The 23,990-nt window shown below is 37.7% G+C and overlaps 1 protein-coding gene across 6 annotated transcripts in view; it reads left to right on the top strand.

Annotated features, from left to right (window-relative positions):
- Positions 1-23,990, top strand: part of Ets65A (DNA-binding protein D-ETS-3) — a 692,236-nt gene that overhangs the window by 465,182 nt on the left and 203,064 nt on the right. The window contains exon 1 of one of the 6 annotated variants that reach the window (XM_081744531.1): positions 21,526-21,550. The exons of the other annotated variants lie outside the window; for them this stretch is intronic. Coding sequence (XP_081600657.1) covers positions 21,541-21,550 — 10 coding nt within the window. The 5' untranslated portion in view covers positions 21,526-21,540. Of the gene's footprint in view, positions 1-21,525; positions 21,551-23,990 lie in introns of those variants that run through there. 6 annotated transcript variants of the gene reach the window in all.

Genomic DNA, 23,990 nt, shown 5'->3' with positions numbered 1-23,990 from the left:
GTGGTGGGTCCCATACTATTGGAATTATGAACCTTCGAAGTTCTGTTTTTCATGTTTTCGACAGCCTATAACTCCGAAAGGAAGCATTTGCGCATCCATTTTGGTCTATACTTTTTGTCTTATCTTGGTGTCAGGAATCACTTCCCAAACGTTGTCGATGTTGTTTTGAAACACCCTGTATACAAGGAACAGCAATTAGCCTATTCTTAGTTCATGTGTGTTTAGCACAGAAAATCTTTTCTACAATTTGGTATTAAATCTGTGACCAGTACATACGGTAGACAGAAAATCCCTCCCTAGGAGCACGGTGGCTCAGTGGTTGAGCACTTACCTCTGGTGCGTGGGGTCCCTCGTTCGGTCACTGGTCAAGTGAGTTTGAGGTGGGCAACATCGTGCTCGTGGGTTTTCTCGGAGTACTCCCGTTTCCTCGCACATTCTCATTCAAACAATTCTTCCATCATTATTCACCTGCCTTAATAATTACCCTTAGCATAATCGTGGGATGTTCAACTGGAATATTTCATTTTTACAAGGTGACGTTGACGTTCTTTCTTCTGTTCTGTTCACAATAAATTGTTTTCCAGTGGGGATCCCTTATGTGGTTCGGATTCCACGCTAAGCTGTGAGTCCACGTCCCATATAGCCTCGCTGCTGAAGGGGAGGCGAAACCCAAAATGAAAACAAATCTAGGTGGAATCCGAGAAAACTTTTACTAAGGAAAACCAATCGTGGAAAGCCAGTTTTATGTCAACGGAGGCATCTATATTCTTTCAAAAAGTTAATACCGAATTTAATACGTCCAACTTAAGCGAATCCTCACATTGGATATTTTCTCAATAAATAGTAGAAAATTTTAAATATCGTAGAATTTGGCCATCTTTACTCCCGTAGGAACGGAATATTCGAGAAGCCGTATTTTTATTTATTTTTATTTTTACTTACAAGTGACGAAAGGAGAGAAGAAATTATGGTGGACATGAGAAATTCGAAACCGAGATTTCAACGGGCTTACACGTTTCATTGCTGCTACATACCGATTTTTTTTTTTAACATCTATTCGTCTGTCAGTCATGGTGTACACTCGTCTAGAAGCCATATAATTCAACGGATCTCAACCAAATTTCGAACTTAAGGTTTTTATATGATCCTCCAGACTTTTTTTGAGAAAAAAATGCAATTTTCTCAAAAACTGCTCTAACGATTTTGTTTGTCATAAGTTAATTTCTCAATAACAACCTCGTCATAATATAAGTCATTTTATTCTTCTTTTTTTTTGGGGGGGGGGTTGAGAAAGGTAGTTTATTCTTGGGGTAAGTTTGATTTCGGACAATTTTCTTGAAAAACGACTCAGGTGATTTTGCTCATATTGTATAATTTAATATTTCATTAATAACCTGATAATAATAGTATAACTCGTTTGTCCTGAAAAGATCTACGAGGGCTACTTTGTTTATTGGAAGATGTCATTTTTCGTGTAATTTTCTCAAAAATAAATAACGATATTATTCATATTTTACAAATTATATTTCAATATTTAATTAATAACCTGACAATATCACGGGTTGCACGGTGGTTTAGTGATAGAGTGCTTACCTCTGATGCGTGGATCTCTGGTTCAATCCCCGTCCAGACAACATCATGCTCGTAGATTTTCTCGGGGCACCACCGTTTTCTTCCACTTTCTCATTCCACCAATTCTTCCATCATTCATTTTCATTAATCACCATCTCCCTTAGCCTGAAAGACATAAACGTGGGACGTAAAACTCTAACAAGGAGACTTCCGGAACTGTCACTCATCGATTTTAATGAAACTTTTCACACTTGCAGTACATAGAAAAATAATCGACACTTATTTTTTATTATTTATTTATTTTATTTTTGTTTCGGCAATGGTGAAGATTTAGGTGTCGAAACCACCCTTTGAAAGTTAGGGATGGTCTCTAAGCATAGACCGAAAACAACCATTTAATATAGAAAAAAAACATACAGCCAGGGGGTTTTAGGTTAACTGATTCAGAATCTGACGTCAACATTACAAAATTGAAAATGGCGGATCCAATATAGTGATTACAATTACAAAATATCTTCTGGTTTGAAATTCTGTGCAGTTAGCCAAGAACAATTATAGTTGGCCGAGATTACTGCAAGGAGGTTGCAGACCAATTTGAAATCCCTTTCTGTACTCATTTTAATGCCATGCTTGATTAAAGTGAACCTCTGCACCTTTCACTATAGCGTTTACAAAGAGACAAACAGTAGAAGGTATGGTATAGTCAGTAAATCTATGACTCACAGCTACACCATACCCCTTTTAATTTTTGAAAATGTATCCTTTTATCACCGTTGTTAATTATTTTGCAGGAAAATAATGGAACATTTGGCTGTATAGTCCAAAACAATCTCTTTTAATCTGAAAATGTACTTCTGAAAGTATTAAATTCGGGAAAATTAACATCAGGTCTTGTGAGATCATGGTTTCAACATTTTTTTTTCAACGTCTAATGCAAAGTCCATTTTGTTATTAGATTCGTGGAGTGGTCACAATTAATCAACTTTTTAACATATTTTACGAAAAAACGAGTAGCTCAAAATAGAAACCATTCGGCACTAATAACTGGTAGGATTCAGCCTCTTGATGTGTTCATCTTTAGGCCGTGGAAAAACTTCTTGATACATTTTACTGATATTGCCCTCTATAACTATAACATAAATTTACATCTCCGTAATAATATAATTTAGATCCAAATCACCGATTCATAATCAGTATTCTTCTCCCAGATTTGCTATGATACAAAAACAGTTACTTGGAAGAAGACTGCTGCATTTTGCGATTTGTCACAGTTATTGCTGTAATAAGGTGAGCTTGGTGTAAACAATGTTTATGCATCACACACTTTTTTTCAATGAAATATCATTACTGTGAAGCGTTTTCTCAATTAATTCATAATTATAACAATGGAGGATATGTGAAGTTCTGACATAGTGAGAGGCGAAGCGACTCACTATACATAAGCACCCCAAATAGGGAGAGGTGCAGAGACTCACTTTAATCAAGCGTTTCGTTAAAATAAAGGGTTTCAAATCAATAGAAAGGGATTTCAAATCGGTCTGCAACCTCCTTGTAGTAACCCCTGCCAACTTGTTCTTGGCTAAGTGCACAGAATTTCAAACTAGAAGACATTTTGTAATTTTAATCACTATATTGGATCCGCCATTTTGAATTTAGTAATTTTGACGTCAGATTCTGAATCAGCTGTCCTAAAATTCCCATGGCAGTTTTTTTTTTTTTTTTTTTTTTTTTTTTTTTTTTTTTTTTTTTTTTTTTTTTTTAGACGTGTGTCAGTTCCTGCACGGTTTGCAGAGGAGTTCGCTGCCAAAAACATCTTCCAAGAACACCTCAAGCATGCTCAATAGGATTAAGGTCTGTAGAATAAGTAGATCATTGCATACGTTCAAGTGTGTCCAATACTTGAGTGGTCCTGTGTGCGCGCATTGTCGTTCATAAGCAGAAAGTCAGGATCTACCGCACCCCGAACATGATGAACATGATTCCGAAGAATCTCTCTGCAATACCGCTGCGATGTCACGCTACCTTGCTCAAAGATGTGAAGAGGGTTCTGCCATTGTGCATAATGCCTGCCCACACCATCACGCTTTGGCCATAGCAATCACGTTCATGAACATTCTATTGTGCATAACGTGTTCCCAGCTGTCTCCACAGTAACTGTTGGCGAGAATCATTTGTCACAGTGAAACGGGATTCGTCGGAGAACATCAGTCTGGATCACTTGTTGCTGATCGCAACCAACATGTTCCTGACACCATCGCAATTGTTGGCGAAGATGGCTTGGTTGATGTGAGATGCATTTAACAGGCTTCCGTGCATACAAACCAACCTGGTTTAAGTGCCGCAAAATGGTTCTGGCAGATACATGTGTACTGGTAGCGGTTGCAAGGTCTGCAACTATTTGACGCGGAGTGCGCTGTCTGTTCTTTTTCGCCACTAGGAATATATATATCGATTGTCTTGAGGTGTAATCTTTGTTCCACGACCACCGGCATGCTTTCGCATCGCATTTTCACCTTCCACGGCCTTTTTTGATACCATTTTTTCAATATTCAATCTGGAGAATACTCTTTTTGACACTCTAATACTGTAACCACAGTAGTGACATTTTGACTAGCTTCCATTCGTCCAATTGCACGTCCACGATCGTACGCACTCAAATGCTGTCTTGAAACCATTTTGCATTTAATTATTGTCCCACCATACTGAATTTCACAGAAATGAGTTCCATTACATACGGCGCAATTTACGTCAAACACGTCATGCATTTTCGACTGAATACCGAGCTTTCGTGCACTGGTTTTTATACAGATAACAGATCCTGCTCAACTACGCCATTTGCATTGCATTTGACTGTAATTGGTCGACTCCCGGAAATACTGTATGCCACAAATCAGTTGTTCCTTAGCAATTGTCAAGCAGGGTATATATAAAACTGTAACTGACAAATCTTCTATTTTTGTTTACAATTTTGAGGCCCTATAATTTGAAGGTCGATTGTAATTTCACCATGTAAAATGATACTCATTTGTTAAGACTTTAGTACGTTACCATAATCTCGTAACATTTCATTGTTAAGCTCAATGGTAATTATCGATGTTCCAGCTGTAATACCAATAACCTCTAACTAAGCACCTAACTCTATGGCCTATGGAATCCGGAGTTTCAATACCGCATTCACAAAATTTCTTCATTGACGCCCATCCTTAGCCAACTGGATCCAGTTTCTACTTTGCATTACTATTTCTGCGAGATTAATCATAATACTGTTTGTCCTAATATCTGCGACTAGGTCTTTCCAATCCGATTGGGTCCATCCAACCTGGTTACATGATCTACCCACCTCAGCCTCCTAGACTTCACAACCCTAATAGTGTTAGGTTAACGGTTGTAAATAATACAATTACTAGTTATGAATTTTCCGCTATTTGCATCTCGCTTGGGTCCGAATATTCGCTTCAGGATTTTATTTGAAATACTTTCAGTCTTTGTTCTTCCCTCAAAGTAAGCAACCATGAGAAACAACTTTCAACAAAGCGTAAAATGTACTATCACACTGTCATTCACTGCTGTATGTTTTGCGCTTTCAGAAGCGTACGTACTTCGCAAAATATGGTGCTAACACAAAAAGAACGTCTTTTGGGTCACCCTGTAGGGTTGATCATTAACAGGTAAAATCGTAGAAACAAGGTCAACTTTCTGTTTCTTTTTTTTTAATGGGAATTACGTAAGGGGGGCTTATAATGTTATTATTTAAGTACGTCCGTCCGTTACTCCAAATAACTAAAAGGAAAGCCAACTTTTGTTTTTTAAATAGATACGTACAGTGATTCTCTCGGTCGAGCTCGTTAAAGGAATCAATCCATAATATCTTGATGGGTGACCTTAATAGTGGATATCCATGTTTCATTTTCTACCATGAAAACCAAGGTGTACATTCTAGAATACTATAAGTTATACATCTTGCCGTTAGATGGCAGTAAATATCAAGTGGTTGCCATCTACCGGACAAAATTGATACTTCTAATAAATGTACAGTTTTGCGTGTTTCTCGTTACAGCTTTTAGTAGAGTTTGCCCATTATTTTGTCTATTTGTCAGCATTAAAACGTAAACTACAGCTAAAGTTAGCTCGGACAAAACATCATCAGATGCGGATTCAAAGTAAGCAGAACACCATTGAAGTAACCTACATGTTTCTTTGTTACATGAGAGGGATATTTCAACAAGTCCTAGTTGAGAATGGTCTTCACGGTTGATGTACTGGAAAAGGTAGCGACGTTGCCACCTTTCTTTTACTCTCTTGTGAATAAAGCGATGTACAAATTTAATCAATGCGTTCTTTGATCCTTAAGGCTTTATATTTTGAATAGTTTTTGGGTAGCTGAGGGCTCCGCTCTCAGTCTCCCACGTTTACTCGGCCTACGGCCTCGCACATGTTAAACCCACAATTCTACCGAATTTCATGTTTCTTTTCGTTTTTCAACTACCTAAAAGATAAGATTTTTTATCCCAAGTAAACATCCTTTTAAATAGTATGGGGGTCAATCCATGCAAAGTGATCGAGAAAAAAGAAAAATTGCCGCTCGACCTTTTCAAAAAAATATATTTTTTTCATCAATTTTTAACCCATATCAGAGTACTTCAAAACCACAATTAATTATCTTTTACAACATCGCATGGAGACGTAGTGGTTGCCGCCATTTTGCGTTTTTTTTCGATTTTAGACGTTTACATTGCTTTGAATATCTCAGCATGTATTTGTCCTACCAACTTGAAAATGGTTGGAGACCTACTGGACGTCTCCAACACGTGCAGAGCTAAAACATTAATCCCTTAGCAATTTTGAATAAAACCACTTGAAGGGGGTGAAACCAGGGCCTACAGTAGCAACATTTTTTGACATTGAAAACATGTTTGGGAAGGAGAAATAAGTAACGTAGATATCTGAATTTGTGTGTGCATGTAGTCCGGGATCATAAGTTAATACACAAAACTTTACAGACCTATAGCTGCTCCCAAAGGCCTGGAAAAAATCGTAAGTTTGGAGAATTATGCCAATTTAGCATGTTTCACTGTCCAATATCTCCAACAAGCCTGCATGAAAAAATCTGAAATTTTGGGAATAGTTAGTCCTTTAGTATAGCATAACACACAACAAAGTGCGTTTTGTGTTTTTGAGCAGAACGGAGTCAAAGTATTAAGTAATGACGTCATACTCTAGGAGGTGTTTTGTTCATGTTTGTTATTGTGAAGGAAAATAAAGTAGGATGAATGGTTAGTCCAGTCAAGGCTCTGAAGCTCGTTTCTTTCCTCTAGTTGTAACACTGTCTTATCACACCCACAGTCAGTTTTCACAGCAAATAAGTATTCACTGATTTGGGAATGTAGATCAAACGAAAAGACAACTGTCTCCTGCATGAGTTGACAGCTAAAACAAGAATAAACATGATTAAATATCATTGATATAGTAAGCGGCAAGAGCAAGGAGTACTTATGGACTTTTTTGTCAAGTGTGCATTTTGACTTTCCTCGCCTTCTGTTGATAGCGGCATTCTTTACCAGTGCTGCTGTGGGTGTGATAAGACAGTGTTACAACTAGAGGAAAGAAATAAGCTTGAGAGCCTTGACTGGACTAACCATTCATCCTACTTTAAATTTACTTCACAACAACAAATTACCAGTTGAATTTATGAACAAAACACCTCCTAGAGTATGACGTCATTACATAATACTTTGACCCCCTTCAGCTCAAAAACACAAAACGTGCTTTGTTGTGTGTTATGGTATACTAAAGGACTAACTACTCCCAAAATTTCAGATTTTTTTATCCAGGCCCATTGGAGATATTGGACAGTGAAACATGCTAAATTTGCATAATTCTCCAACTTTTACGATTTTCTTCAGGCCTTTGGGAGCAGCTATAATCCTGTAAATTTTTGATTAACTTATGACCTCGAACTACATGGGGCACATGCACATTCAGACCTCTACATCAGCTGTTTTCTTTTCCCAAACATGTCTTCAATGTCCAAAAATGTTGCTATTGTAGACTCTGATTTCACCCTTTCAAGTGGTTTTGGGCAAAAATGTTAAGAGATCAAAGTTTTAGCTCTGCATGACTTGGAGACGTCCAAATTTTCAATTTGGTAGGTCAAATACATGCTGAGATATTCAAAACAATGTAAACGCCTAAAATCGAAAAAAATGGCGGCAGCCGTTGTGTCGCCATGGTATGTTGTAAAAAAAAAGTAAATTATTATGGTTTTGAAGTACCCTAATATAGGATAAACATTCATGAAAAAATTAGATTTTTTGGAGATGATCGAGCGGCACATGCTTGATCACTTAGAATGGATTGACTCATGGGAATTTCTTCATCTCCCTTTAGTCCCCCTAAAAACTAAAAATATTCACTTTTGCTAATTATTCTGTGGGTTAGTCCTGGAAAGCTACAACTATGCAAAATTTCAACTTGCCATTCCAACTAGAAGTACCCCCTTATTTAATATCAGTTCATGTAGTTTTATATAGCTATAGTTAGGATATTTAGTATGTTGGACTATTTTAAAAAGACTAGTCTGGCGTCTTTATATAAGTTGAGCGATGGCGACAACACGACCTATTGACACCGTACTCATGTTGTTTATGGGTTGTTATTTATGGATGCGGTTAGAGTAAATTTTCTGCTAAAAAAAAAAAAAAAAAAAAAAAACGAGATGATATGAACGTGGCAGGTATACCAAAGTGGTGACCCCGGCTCTCATATTCAAACTATCTCGAGCTACAAGAATTAAGCGCAAGCACGAACGCCGTAAGTGGATAACGAGCTAGAGCTAGAGCCTTAGCGAGCGCGAGCCTTAGTGACGTTAATGAGCGCAAATAAAAGCGAGCGCGAGTCTTACTAAGCACGAGCCGCAATGAGGTAAATGAATGCAAGATGGATATAACGCGAGACCCATTCTGTTCACCCGAGCAGCTTGGTTTAACTCCGAGCTCCTCCGTGGCTAAGCGGTTAGCGTACGCGCCTTTGGCACGGGAGATCCGGGTTCGATTCCCGGCGGGATCTCATGTGGTTCGGATTCCACGTTAATCAGTAGGTCCACGTCTCATATAGCCTCGCTGCTGAACGGGACGTAAAACTCAATCAATCGATCGATTTAACTCCTTTCCCGACGTCACACAATGCTGAAATTTTTCACAGATATGAAACAGGTAAAAATACAAAATTCCTTTGTTACTTGTGTATATTTTTATGTATTTATATCCTTTTTAAGAGTAATTTTCAGTTGAACCGTACGAGGATGGATCATATTCTATTATATAAAAATAAAAGTGATCGACTCACAGGAAAACGGCTGAACCGTTTCAATTGATGTGTTGGATACAGTTATCACCTACCTCGAACTTGGTTCTTATCATGTAACTTTGATTAAAACTCATTTCTTAAGAAAGAAATGGGTATAATGCGTAAACTTGAGTCTCAGGAATACTCAAGCTAGGAACATGGGGTTCCAGTGTGTAAAACCCTTATTACAGAAATTTTAGGAATTGTCCAAAAAAAATGATCAAAAGATTGCAATCTTGGCCAATAATTAGGTTTTGCATCAGGGGCCACAAAATTTTTGAACGACCCCTAAATCGAGCTTTAGTTTTTTTTTTTTTTTTAAACGGAATAAGCACATCTTACTGAGTTAAGTGATAGTTTAGATTTGGCTACACTGTAAGTAATTCTCCAGATATAAGGCCTAAAATAACATTTTTGATTGAAATATATTGGATCTTTTGATCCAAAAAATAAACGGACAGTGTCACAATATTTTAGAATAATTGATTGAGTTCAGTGGAAACGTCAGAATACAACAATTTTGAAAACGTTCATATTAAAAGGCGAGACACGGGTTTGAACGTTAAATACCCGCTTCAGTTTGTTAAAATAAGAAACTTTAGTGGTATGTTCCGTTAGCCAGTCACTTTTTACTACAGTGAAACCTCCCGTAACGGACACCTCTGAATAACGGACACCTCTATAATACGGACAGATTTTTTGTCGCGCCAAAAATATAAGTTCTCTTACGGAACAATCCCCCCTTTTACGGACACTCTCAAAAACGCTTTCCCCACCTATGTAGTAAAATATCCAAACACCTTTGGCACATTATTCTTCATCAGTTGATAGGCGGTATGTGAATTAATGGATTTTTACAGGGTGAAGACATGTACTTTTCCATATATTCCCATACACGCATTATCTTTTGCAGTATACGAATATATCAACACATTCACTAGCAATAATATTATTTAACAAACATGAGTTTCTCCTTCATCCCTCCCAGTAATTCAAATAGAATATTTTCATATTGAATATTACGTATTTACGCTCAAACATAATGCATTTTCTGTATATTACTGCATATAATTACCGTTGTGAGAAATTAAATTCCTGTCACCTCTCTGTACCGGATAAAAATTCATGTCCCATTGGTGTCCGTTATTCAGAGGTCTCATTGTATTGCTGAAGCGCTCTCTGATATCAGTCATTTTCGATCATTTTTGTATATACCCCCACAAGTTACGGAGCTGAATTTGGGTTTAAACGGCATCAGAAGTTTAACTGTTCAACTCAGCGACCCCGAAAACTATAGATTCGACACTAATATCAGTCATTTTCCATCGTATTTAAATATCTTCCCCTTCCCCTAAGTTGCACCGTGAAAGTGAAATTATAAAAGATAACCCAGGCCCGTACCTCATCAATGTTGAAAATTTGATCGAGATCGCTCGCCTGGTTCAAGGGTTATTAAGTTATGAACATAGTCATTTTAATTTTTATTCTGATATATAAATTGGTGTATGTTCCAATATACTCTGTAACACTTTTAACAATTTCCCAAACTTGACACACATTCTATGCCATGACTTGTAATCTCAAAACAAATATTCTATGGGGCAAACACCTCTATATCCCTACGAAGTGGCAAGGAGTGATAGGTACAAATTGAAAACGACCGATAGTTTTCGGAGTACCTAATCTGATTAGTGACACTTCCGATGGCATTTAAGTCCAAGTTCAATTGAGGGACGCCTTTAGAGGATGGGGGAGGAGAAGGGGTGATATGTAAAAATAATCGCAAAGGAACGATATTAGTGTTGAATCCATACCTACTTTTCAGCGTCGCTGAGATGAATAGTGAAACTAACGATGTTGTTTGAGTTCAAGTTCAGCCTCCATCGCTATGGGAGTTTGAAAAGGGGTGATAAATGTATCCAAAATGACCTAGATTAGTGTCGATTCATAGTTTTTGGGGTCGCTGATTGGTGACATCCTCGGTGACATTTAAACCCAAGTTTATTCAAAAACGACATGTCAGCTGGCGCGAATACTGACAGAAGCAATACCGAATACATAAATAATACATCTATCTATATTGTAATGTGCTTACGTTTACAAACACCCAACATGTGCTTCTGTGTACAAACATTTTGCACTGATTCCTATTTATAAACAACAACCATTTTCACTTTACGTTGGAGTACTACAAGTTGTAGACCATGGAGACATCAATGACACCTACAATCACATGACGGCGAGGGAACAACAGCCTTCCAGAGCGCCTATACAACAGAAAAAAATTCATGGACAGTTACCAGTCTACGATTGGTCACTCGTATTTTTGCTAGCCTAGAGCTCTAGGAGATACCCAACCCAAAGCCTTTATTTTGCTTCGGAACTCTAGACTTTCCTTCCCTCCCGTTTATCTTGCTTCAGAGCTCTTTCGGGATTCTCAACCTCAGTCACTTAACTTGCTTCGGAAGCCCCTTTCCGCTTGCTTCGGAGCATTGGGGATTCCTAATCCGCTCCACTTTGCTCGCTGCGGGGCTCTTTGGAGATCTGCCCCTGGCTTCATGGGATTTGGGTCACCTTCCTCTACCTTGAATTAAGAAAAATACAGGGTTTGTCCAAGAAGTAATGAGACTGGCCGCCGCGCAGCTCTCCAGTCGCCACCAGAGCGCTCTCAATGAGTGGTACCGGTGGTGGGGTTCTTACGCGCGGCAGTAGCTTCTGAGCATGGAGAGAATCAGGGTGGATCGTTGCGCAAAGTTTTTTCCCCCCAGTTTGGTCACGGGACAAAAAGTGAAAAATGGAGCGGACGATAGAGCAGCGATACCCCATCTGGCAACATATGTCAGAGCAAAAACGGTAAGAGGTATCGAAAACAAATCAACTACTTCCGGTTTCTTTTTAATCGATTTAGCGTACCAAGCATAGATTTCTTGACTTCCTTATATATATATATATATATATATATATATATATATATATATATATATATATATATATATATATATATATATATATATATTAAAACCGGAAATAGTAGAAATCAATTACAGTTTTGGGTTCCAATATTTATTCTCATAGCGCAAAAACTGTTAAGGGTCTTCACTACAGCGAAATTAAACTACCGCTAATTTTAGAGTTTTTCTGTAATATCTTCAAAACAAATTAAAATATTAAAAAAAAAAAAAAAACAGAAACGTACTGAACTAGACAATACGATTTCGCATGTGATACCGTTATCACAACTCATCTTTCTGCTTTCGATTTGCAACTGTAGATAGATTAAGCACTTTTGCAGGTTCTTTAAATAGCGGCATACCAAAATCAGATAGCTAAATTGTGGTAAAGTTATCATATGCAAAATCGTTATCAAGTTGACTACGTTTCTGCTTTCTTTAATATTTGTATTTATTTTGAAGATATTACAGAAAAACTCTAAAATTAGCGGTATTTTAATTTCGCTGTAGTGAAAACCCTTAATGAGAAATGCTTTCTTGGCATGGATTGGATGTTGTAAGGTTCTACTTGCGCAGGTGTTGGTAGAGCATAGCTAGAGCAAATTACAGTCCCAACCATTTTCCCATTACCGGTTCAATTTACAAAACCCACTACAAACAATATATTACAAAGTATTACTATAACATAAATTTTTTAATATTTGGTTTGATAGAGAGGTGGCCTAAGGCCCGAGCAGCCTAGGGCAGGATCTGCACTGAGCTCCGAAACGAGCTGGTGGAGTGGATTTTTAGGATTGCCAAAACACCGTGGAAGTAGTGAGGGGATTACGGGTCACAGAGCTCCGAAGTAAGCTAGGTGACTTTCCCTAACAGAGCTCCGAGCAAGCTAAGAGGGCAGAGGGGAAGCCTAGAGTTCCGAAGCAAACTAAAGACTTTGGGATAGATATCCCCTAGAGCCCCAGAGCAAGCTAAAGGTGGAATGACTAGTCGCAGACCGATGTCTTTCCTTGGAGTCCGCTCGGTTACGTAGGTGCTCATGTGAGATGGTGATGCTGCTCTTCCCTTGTCAAGTAATCAGTGGTGCCGCTGTTGTCTCTGCCGTCTGAAGCTGTAGTAATTCATAGTAAGACGCACATGATTGAGGTCGGTAAACACAAACATGTAGGATATTACAATATCTATGATAAAGTTTCACCTCAACCTTAACACTGGTTTTCATGGTGATAAAAGTAATAGGGAGCACTTTTTATATGGATTTAGGATCGAGAAGATAGGTTCATCTTCTAGTTTATTCCTATATTTCAATCGGAAGTTATAGATTTACTAATTCCGGTTTTATTATTGAATTCGCATAGTTTGGAGCACGCCGCCCGCAGCAAGGGGAAGGAGGGCAGTTGTTCCCTCTTGGATTTTCAATAGGTGTTTAGATCTTGGAAATATATGCCAAGACATACTAAATTTCACACTATAGTACTTAATATGTTTATATTGAATACTATAATGCTATAGTTGGTTTACTGTAGTTAATAAGAGTGTGTGCGTAAGTGACTGTTGTTATGTATGATGTACTAGCATCAATTATCCGCTTCGCTGGGTTAAAATAAAGAAAAATAGTAATATATTTCGTTAGTCAGTCAATTTTTACTGTTATTGAAACGCTCTGTGATATAGGTCATTTTCGATCATTTTATATATCCCCCTCCTCCATGTTGCGGAGCACGACATCGGAAGTGCCACTGTTCATCCCAACGACCCCAAAAATTATGGATTCGACACTAATATCGGTCATTTTTTATCATTTTTTGTCTATGCATTCAACAGTAATATAAGTCATTTTCCATATTTTTCAAGTATCTCCTCCTCCTCCTCCCCTACGTTGTACCGTCAAAGTGAAATGATAAAAACCATCTCAGGGTCGAACCTCATCTATGTTGAAAATTTGATCTAGATTTGTTGGGTGGTTCAAGATGTGCGAAGGGACAAACATAGTCACTTTCATTTTTATATACAGTAGACTCACGAGTATCCGGCCTCCGTACTATCCGGCTAGTTTTCTTTTATGGTAATTAAATGAGGAAGGCAAGGCGTTCCATTGGCAGCATTGTCAAGGCATTGAAAACGGGCGTTTGCTACGATTCTCTTACGTATCGTTTGCAAAACAAGTTGTGACAGAAAAGAGCATACAGAGAAAAATCCGTTCTCCGGACAGAGGTATATTGTACAAATATACGGTATCCTCTTGCTTACTATAGAAATCTGTACGGAGCATACGTTATCCGTATGCTACAAGGGTACTGTCCTTAGATGTTGCATCATGCCGTTGAAGGATGTCTGACATCTAACAGTTTTCCGTATATCACATGCATATACTTATGTTACCTTCGTCAGCTATATGTTATATACAGCCATTTGTATGTGAGATCCTGACCATCTACATTGTTTTATACGGAAAGTACGTATAGATGGAACACTTATACAGAAAGTATTATAAAACGTGTGTTTTCAGTTATACGTCTGCTGTACGTTAAGTCCAAACACTACAGGAATTACGCATGTAACCTATCTTTTTAAGTACGCCACCTACAATTTTTTTCTCATTGTGTTATGGTGTAATATTTAATATTATTACGTAGTTCTGAACATTTTCCGAGGGTTTAAGCCTTGAAACGGGTGATGTTACACTAGTTTATCAAAATCGGTTTACGTGAAAAATTATATTTTACCATACTTTTGTTTCTACATGTAATTATACTTTTAAGCAGTTATACAGGGTGTTTCAAAACAACACCGACAACGTTTGGGAGGTGATTCCTGACACCCTGATAATACGAAAAGTGTAGACCAACGTGGGTGCACAAATGCTTCTTTTCGGAGTTGTAGGCTGACTAAAACATGAAAAAATGACCTTTAAAGGTCCATAGCCCCAATACTATGGGCCGTACCGTACTCGGGTCAAGATTTTATTTAGAAACTTGTATGTTTCTTATCCAAATATCCATGTTTCAGAATCATATGGTATTTCCGCAACAAATTTTATAGAGGTAATTGGTGAGTGCTTCAGATTATATGCCCGTAGCTAAACTTCTGCATAAAAATTGATGCTTATCTCAGGATTCTCAAACATGTATTTTTGAATAGCGCACATATTTATTCCTAAGTGAAGTCTTGAATCGATTACGGTAGGTCCCATAGTATTGGAAGTATGGACCTTTAAACTTATTTTTTTTTCATGTTTTCGGCAGCCTATAACTCCGAAAGGAAGCATTTGTGCACCCAGGTTGGTCTATACTTTTCCTCTTATCTTGGTATCAGGAACCAATACTCAAACGTTGTCGGTGTTATTTTGAAACACCCTGTATGTTATTTTTAGCACCTCGACTGTTATATAGTAAAAGGTACGGGTTGCTGCACTAAACTTTCTCGCTCCAATTCCTTAAACTATATCATGTTGTGCTGCAGCTATTAATGAAACATTTTCTTGTGAAACAAGGACAAAGTCATAAAAGATTTTCGGAAAACTTCACTGAAAGAGAACTCATCTCCGGAAATAAACTACCCTTTGCAGATTTCTCCATATGAAATATCTTATGCCATATGTTAGGATTATTAATGAAGTATTCGTTTATACAGTAATAACAAAAGTAGTAGTTTACAAAATTATTTTTTAAAAAAATCCGAGAATAAACTACCCCTTGTGATAGAGTTGCCATTACGTCCGTATTTAGTACGGACAGCTTGTATTTTTGAGTCCATGTCCCTGTCCATATCGTACAAACCATGAAATAGGAAATTATTCGTATTTGGCAGCTTTTTGATCTCCCAAAAATTTCCAAGTCGGGAATCGCTAAAATCTCCTACTGTCTTTCCATCATAGGGTATATAACTTATATTTCAGTTACTATTAGTAAAGTAGGTTATGTTTTTAAGAATGTCTCATTTTTCCGTTTCAGATTTCTTTTGTTAGATTTAATATACGTAATTTAATAACATGATTTATTATATTTGTATTAATGAAAAAAATTAAAAACATGTTAGTTTCGAATAGTGTTTTACAGTAAACAATTGTGTGATAACCTAAAAGGTGATTTTTAGGTAAGACATTGCAAAATATTTGTTCTGTGTTTGGGCACCGTTTCTTTGATGGGTTGTTATTTTAAGGCTTGTCCGTATTTTGAATCAAAAATTTATGGCAACCCTACCTTGTGAATATTCTTATAGAAATGATTTATACAACATTATAAGAAGAATAATGAGTTATTAATGAAATACGAGCAAAATCGCCTGAGTCATTTTGCGAAAGTGGTCTGAAAAGAAACGCATTCCCAAAATTGCATTACCCCTTGCGATTTTTTGTAAGGAATAATTTGCGTAATATTATACAAAATAAAATGAAATCTTTAAGTTTTACGTTCCATTATTATGCCGGTTAGGCTAAAGGAGACGGTGATTATGGGAAATGAATGCAATGGTGGAATGAAGAATGTGGGAGGAAACAGGAGAACCCCGAGAAAACCCTCGCACGTGGTGTTTGTCCACCACAAATTCCACACGGCGCGAGCTGGGATCGAACCAGGGACCCCAAGCACCGGAGGTGAACGCTCTATCACTGAGTCACCGCGCGTAATATTATAGAGTTATTTATGAAATATTTATCTATGAAATATGAATAAAATGGCTTGGGTCACTTTTATAAAAATCGTCCGAAGAAACATATATCTATACACACAATAATAAACTACTCCTCGTAAGCCTTTCCAGGTCAAATGAGTTATGACATATTTTCAGGTTATAATTAAATATTTGTTTCAGAAAAATGTACAAAATCACTAAAGTTTTCGAGAAAATCGTCTGGGAATAGTTTACCCGTGAAGAATAAACTACCCTCGTAGACTTTTTAAGCAGAAACGAGTTTTAGAACGCCAGGTTATTAATGAAATATTTATTTACGAAGTATGAACAAAATCGCCTCAGTTATTTTTGAGAAAATTGTCCAAAAGAAAACTCACCCCTAAGAATAAGGTAATTATTCTCGATTTTTCCCAAAGAAATGAATAACATCACATAATTGGGTTGTCTTTGGAAAACTGATTTATAAAACATAAAGAAAATCGTTAGAGCTTTTCTAAAAAATTGCAATTTTTGATTGGTACACTTACTCTTACAAGGAGAAGGCAGACTTTGGTAAATGAACTTCGGGCCCAATTTTTGCGAGATGGTAGTGCACATTTAACGAGTTAATATTACAAACTGGGAGAGCGAAATTGCCAAAATAACGGAGAAAAACCGTCTTAAACTTTTCTACTCGACACATATTTCGTACGACGCGCAAATTTTTCGAGTGACGGCATGGCAAAGTAAGAAGAATCTGCGACTCATGTGCAAAGTGTCCCGGGTTCGATTCACGTTCGAGTCGAACTTTATTTGTTTTTCGCTTCAACCAATAAAGTAGCCATTTGTAACTATAAGAAAAATACTAATTCACCATATGTATAATGAATAAAACAATTGAAATTTTCAAATCACTTGTAAAATCTTTCAATAGTCCATGTTAAGTAGGAACAAAATTTAATCTGTTCCGTAAATATTATTGTTACCGCAATCATTGTGTAAAAAATGTTCTTCGTGTCTACATCTGTTGACAGTATTCGAATTACAAGGGAAATGAGGGAAAATCTCCTTTGGTTATAGCAACATCCAGTATTAGCAAAGGGGATTTCCCCATCAACTTCTTTGTAATTAGCACACTGTCAACAGATTTAGACACGAACCTCAGGAACATTTATTACATAACGACTATCGTAACCATAACTCGTGATATCAGTATATTTACGGAATAGATTAAATTTTGTTGATGGTTAATATAGAACATTGAAAGATTTTACAAGTGATTTGAAAATTTCTATTGTTTTATTCATTATAAAGATATGGTGAATTAATATTTTACTTATAGTTACAAATAGCTACTTTGTTGGTTGAATCAAATACAAGATGATGTTTGACTCGAACGGGAATAGCTTTGTGGTGGACAAACACCGTGTGCGTGGGTTTTCTCGGGGTTCTCCCGTTTCCTCCCACTTTCTTCATTCCACCATTTCATTCATCACTCATCATCACCGGGGGCGCGGTGGCTCAGTGGTAGAGCGTTCACCTCTGGTGCTTGGGGTCCCGGGTTCGATCCCAGCCTCCGCCAAGTGAACTTTGTGGTGGACAAACACCGTGCTCGTGGGTTTTCTCGGGGTTCTCCCGTTTCCTCCCACTTTCTTCATTCCACCATTTCACTCATCTCTCATCATCACCGTCTCCTTTAGCCTAACCGGCATAAGCGTGGGACGTAAAACTTAAAGATTTCATTTTACTCATCATCACCGTCTCCTTTAGCCTAACCGGCATAACCGTGGGACGTAAAACTCAAAGATTTCATTTCATTTCATTTCGAACGGGAATAGAAGCCGAGACCCTTTGCACACGAGTCGCAGATTTTCCTCATTCTGCCACGCCGTCACTTCATAGATTTGCGCGTAGTACGATATATGTGGCTTGCAGAAAACTTTAAGGCGGTTTTCCTCCGTTATTTTTGGCCATTGCGCTCTCCAAGTTTGTAATATTAACTCGTTAAATGTGCACTACCACCTCGCAAGAAGTGTCCCCGAAGTTCATTTGCCAAAGTCTCCATTCTGCTTGTTAGTAATATTCTTAACTACTCTTATTTTCACGGGTAGGAAGAAAATTCCTCTGGAGAATTATATAAAAACCGTAAGTTTAAAATTTGGTTGAGATTCGTTGAACGGTATGGCCTCTAGGTGACTGTACATCAAGATAAACGGACGAACATGAACTACGAACAGATGGACTGATGTCGAAAATTTACTTTTTCGGTAACTGTTTGTTATGAAACGCTTAGATCCGTTCAAATCTCGAGTTCGATTTTTTTCATGACCACCATACTTTCTTCTTTCCTTCCGTTGACCGAAGATAAAAAAGAAGCGACTGACTCAGTATCGGACAGACTATACAACTACTATACGTAGAAACGTGAAATTTGGACAGACTACTTTTGTCACGAAAACAAGGAATAAGGAAGGATTTTTTAAATACGTACCCTAATTGGGTAGAAGAGGGTTTCTTTTTATTTTTGCCAAGGATAGGGTATCTCATGAATCAGTAAAGTTTGAGAGACTAGAGTGTGGCCAACAAAGCATTAGCTTTTAGCCCCAATTTCATCTCCCCATAAATTTGCTCGAACTTGAGTGCAAACGATAGCGTCGATGCTTAGAACACGACTCTGAAGGAACTAGACCATGTGAAAAGTGGAGTATGTCACAAGGCTCTCAAGTTAAAAATACGAAATTACAAACTCATTGTTCATTACAAACAAGGAGACATGTGACTCAGGATTTTCGAAAATTCTGTTTTTAAGGAGGAAGGGCAATGTCTACATTCTTTCGCCACATCAAAATCGACAATGAGACCGACTAAATATCGTGTCTATGCAACTTTGCAATCGCAGTGCAACGCAAAATTTTCCTTGTTGGTTTGCGATTTTATTTTACTTGGAATTAAATATACCAATGTTAGTCGCATCGGAAATAATACACTCCTGCATTGATCAAGTATAAAATTCTAGTTTATGTATTTATTTGGTTCGGCTCTTCCGAGCTTAAGATGTAAGTAAAAAGACATTAAGAACAAATAATAAAGAAACTAAGTCTACCTGATGGATAACAGTAAGAAATGATATAAAATACAGTACAGTACTGTATACCCCCTTTTGGGCCACACTATATTTAATGTTGTTTGTCGCAAACTTATCGCAAGTAATGAGTTGCGATCCACAAGTCAATATTTAGTCAGGTTCGTTGTCTATTGTCTGAAATGAATTTTGGAGAATAGCTACCTATTTCAAGAGATCTTATGTCACATTCGATTAATGAGGGGAGTATTTTAAGCAGAGTCGGGAGTTCAAAATTTATTCCTAAAGTAATGTATCTAATCGGTGTTTATAATTACACTTTCATTGAAATGCGTATCCCAAGGGTGAGGGGGATTCAAATCTTTTATAATAATCCTACTCTTAGTGATGACCCGCGTAACGTAGTTGCTAACGTTCTTGCTTTTGGTTTTAGCGGTTTTGGATTCGATTCCCGGTGGGAGCACTTGGTCGAGAAAGTGTAAAAGCATTTTCAGGAGGCATGCTGAATGAAGATTTTCTGACTTTTCCTCATTCACACCAGGCAAATGGCGGAATGGTACCTAACATATTTGTCCCAGGCCACTTCCTTCCCTTTCCTTTGATAGTGTGATCGTCGAGGGATGCCATCCCTCATAAGTGACAGGCTAATATGGCTACAAGTGCCGAAAGCCCAGAAATCTAAATCCTAGTCATATTTTTCCTGTGCGAAGGACGTGCATTCTAATACTAACTACATATATAATTACATGAACTGACTGACATAAAATAACGGCTACTTCTGGTTGACATGGAAGGTTTAAATTTTGCATGATTGTAGCCTTCCGTGACTAACCTACAGGAAAATTGCCAAGAGTGAACATTTTTAAATTTTAGGGTGTCTACTGGAGGATGAAGAAATTCCCTTTGTTATTTAAATGTACCTCTTTTTTTTTTTACTTACAGTCTCATGTTTTAGGTATTTGGAATTGGAATAAAACTTGAAACTCGATATGCTTGTACGTTTTCATTAGCGTTACCTAAGTAGCTTAGCAAAATTTAAAATTTCCAACTTTAAAGTGGTTTTATGGAGAACTGAAAAATATTTCCCATGTTATTTATATGAGACATCTTTTACACCCCAAAGTTATTGGGCACTTCCTGTAGAACTACAATGATTTAATTCGGCGTGATTGTAGCTTTTCGGGACTAACTCACAGAAAAGTTATCAAAAGTGAATATATTTAGTTTTTAGGGGATCTAAGGATAAGATGCCATGTTATTCCCATGTTATTTAATAAATATCGAATAAATTCCCATGTTATTTAAATGGGCGCTTTCATGGGATACAAAATCTTGTTTTTCGATATAGTTGAAATAGGAAAATAAACTTGAAATTCGGTAGAATTTTGGATTTAAGAGGTGCAAGGTCGTAGGCTTAGCAAACTCGGGGGTTTCAGGTCGGAGCTCCCAGTTAACCAAAGGCTAGTTTAGTTGATAAAAGTAGTTATCAATCCGTATTCACTAGCATGTTCATCGATCTACAGGACCGCTATGAAGAATGTGTGTGACGTAATGATCAACATTTTGAACACATAATTTACAGGCGCGATTCCTCTTAAATTTACAGTATGTCTTGAGTAGCATTTAGCTGATATCCCTTTGATAACATTTTTTTTTGGTTTAATTATGTTGTGCAATAAATAAATACATAAATAAATGCGAACGATGTGATTTCAGTACTGTTTGTTTTGCCGCATACTGCATAACAGATCGAAAGACGTGCTTATACGTATAGGGTCAAGAGATATAATAAAGCCACATTCTTATTTGCATTCTGAATCATCCGATTGCAATTTCGCATCAACGACGGTTGACCTTGAAAATCCATTACTTGATAAGGAGCAAAAAAATTTGTTGCCCGTTACTGTAGGTTAGTCTGTGCTAGTGAGTCCTCCAGTGCAAAGCGTGTAAAAAAAAAAGTGAGATTATTTTTGTGTGTGGGAAATGGCAGAAAGTAAGTACTTAATTTCTTTTCTTAACTTAGTTGATAATACAGTGTCTGATGCTGTCAGAATGAAATTTTTATTTTCGTAACAAACGCAATCAGAATGTACGCATTATTAAAAGCTATTTTGTGGATGCAATAAGCCACATTCCACGGTTACGATAGACGTTTATTGCACTGAATAATTCGTTGTTTGGAAACGTTAAAGCAAATTGTAGTATAGTAATTTGTTGATAAGGAGATTTTGCTAGAAATAAAACAAGTTTTTAATGTATTGTTGTCTATAGTATGTTCGCTAGCTATAGAGAACACTAAAAAGCTATGCCTGAACAATTCTGTAGGAACTTCCCAAAATGGGGGGGCGCGGTGGCTCAGTGGTAGAGCGTTCACCTCCGGTGTTTGGGGTCCCTGGTTCGATCTCAGCTCGCGCCGTGTGGACCTTGTGGTGGACGAACACCGTGCTCGTGGGTTTTCCCGGGGCTCTCCCGTTTCCTCCCACTTTTTTCATTCCACCATTTCATTCATCTCTCATCATCACCGTCTCCTTTAGCCTAACCGGCATAACCGTGGGACGTAAAACAAATATTTCATTTCATTTCACCTCCCAAAATGCCATAACTTTGCGCTGCTAAAATACACTTCTTCAATCTTGAGTGTGTGTGTGGGGGGGGCAGAGGTGACTCAGTGATAGAGCGCTTACTTCTGGTTCGAAGGACCCTGGCTCGATCCTCGGTCAAGTACGTTTGTGATGGACAACACCGTGTCCGTGTTTTTTTGGGGTACTCCCTTGTCCTCCCCCTTTATCATTCTACCAATTCTTACATAATCATTCACTTGCCTTAATTATGATCTCCTCTAGCCTAAAGGACATACTAGTGAAACGTTAAACTGAATTGTTTTTTCATTCCTGAGCAAATCTTGACCTTCCTTTTGTAGATAGCATTTTCTATACACGCAATTTTTGATGGTGAAAATCCACACATTAAAACGACTTACCAAGATAGAAGTTCGATTACACTTTCACATCGATATTAGAACAGTACTTAACGTCTCCTCAGGTTTACCCACAGAGCGGTTTTTAGGACATTGATTATCCCACGAGATTTTTTTGGGGGGTGCATAGTTTTTTATTATAATTATTGAAAATGTACAATCAAACTGGAAAATGATAAATTTGGAGGAAAGTCTTGTAAGTTTGTGTTTCCTCCTATGTCCGTGGCGTCGGAGCCGAGGACACTCCTATATCACCTGTAACGAAATTAAAGTTTGTACACAGAAAATAAACACGAAGTAAATCCAAATACAGTACACCAAAGCTGCTGTTTCCAGAAAGTTATTATTTTGTGAAAGCCAGGATTAGAACTAGGTTTTATTTTCCAAAAAATCTACTAATTACACAAGATTTTGATAAAAGTAGTTACTGTGAATATGCACTAGGTTATTAATAAGACGAAGGAAGATATTTACATAAGGTTCAGTGCAATTAGGGATGCGCACGAGACGAGTCGAGACAGAATTTTCCTGACAGAATTCGAGTCGTGATACGGCTATTCCAGTAGTGAAATATACATTTTTCGAGTCGAGACATCACCTTTATAGCACATTTTCGAGACGAGACAACCACAAATCTTGTCTAGTGCGCATCGCTAAGTGCAATGAAGATGTAGGAGGTAGTTAGCTTTTATGAAGGGTATTTCAGTAATTAGTTGCAATTAATGGGCAAGTAGACAGAAATCGGCTAAGGATTGTGATAGTAAGTAACCATTAAAAACTCAAGTCATCGAAATGGTTATTTGTGTTCATGCAACAAGCAAAATACAGTATGTTGCCATTCAACACCGGACACCCATACAAGTACCTTAAGCCACTTTCTCAGCACCATATCACTATCTTGTAGGGTCACATTTCGCCGCAATGACGTCCGCAAACCTTCTAGGAAGACTTTTCACCAACTTACGATACCTGTTGTCGCGAATCTTTGCCCATTCATCCTGCCAAACTTCAAACAGTCAGTTATGTTTTTTGGGCAGCATGGCCTGGCTCTCAAGCGACACTCGAACTCCTCCCAAAGGTATTCAAGGGGGTTGAGATCTAGACTTGGGGTGGCCAGTCAAGTTTGTCACGCCCATGTCCTCGAACCACGTGTTTACAATGTCTACCATATGATATGGAGCATTGCCATACTGAAAAAAGATATTGACCAATACCGAATTGTGCCCATAATGTCGGTAGCATAGAATTGTTTGGTATGATTCGGCATTCGTGTTTCCCTGAACTGAAACTAAAGAACAAAGACCGTACCACGAAAAGCAGGACCACACCATGATGTCACCTCCACCAAATTTCACTATAGGTATGATCAAGTCTTGTATACAGCGTTCTCCAGCCATATGCCGCACCCACACACGTCCATCGCATCGCCACATCTCGTATGAGGTGTACAGACGAT

Source organism: Thermobia domestica, chromosome 17 (assembly GCF_964235325.1).
Source record: "Thermobia domestica chromosome 17, izTheDome1.hap1.1, whole genome shotgun sequence".
Lineage (NCBI taxonomy): Eukaryota > Metazoa > Arthropoda > Insecta > Zygentoma > Lepismatidae > Thermobia > Thermobia domestica.
Note: the sequence above shows the minus strand (reverse complement) of the source record. Positions and strands in the feature narration are given on the sequence as shown.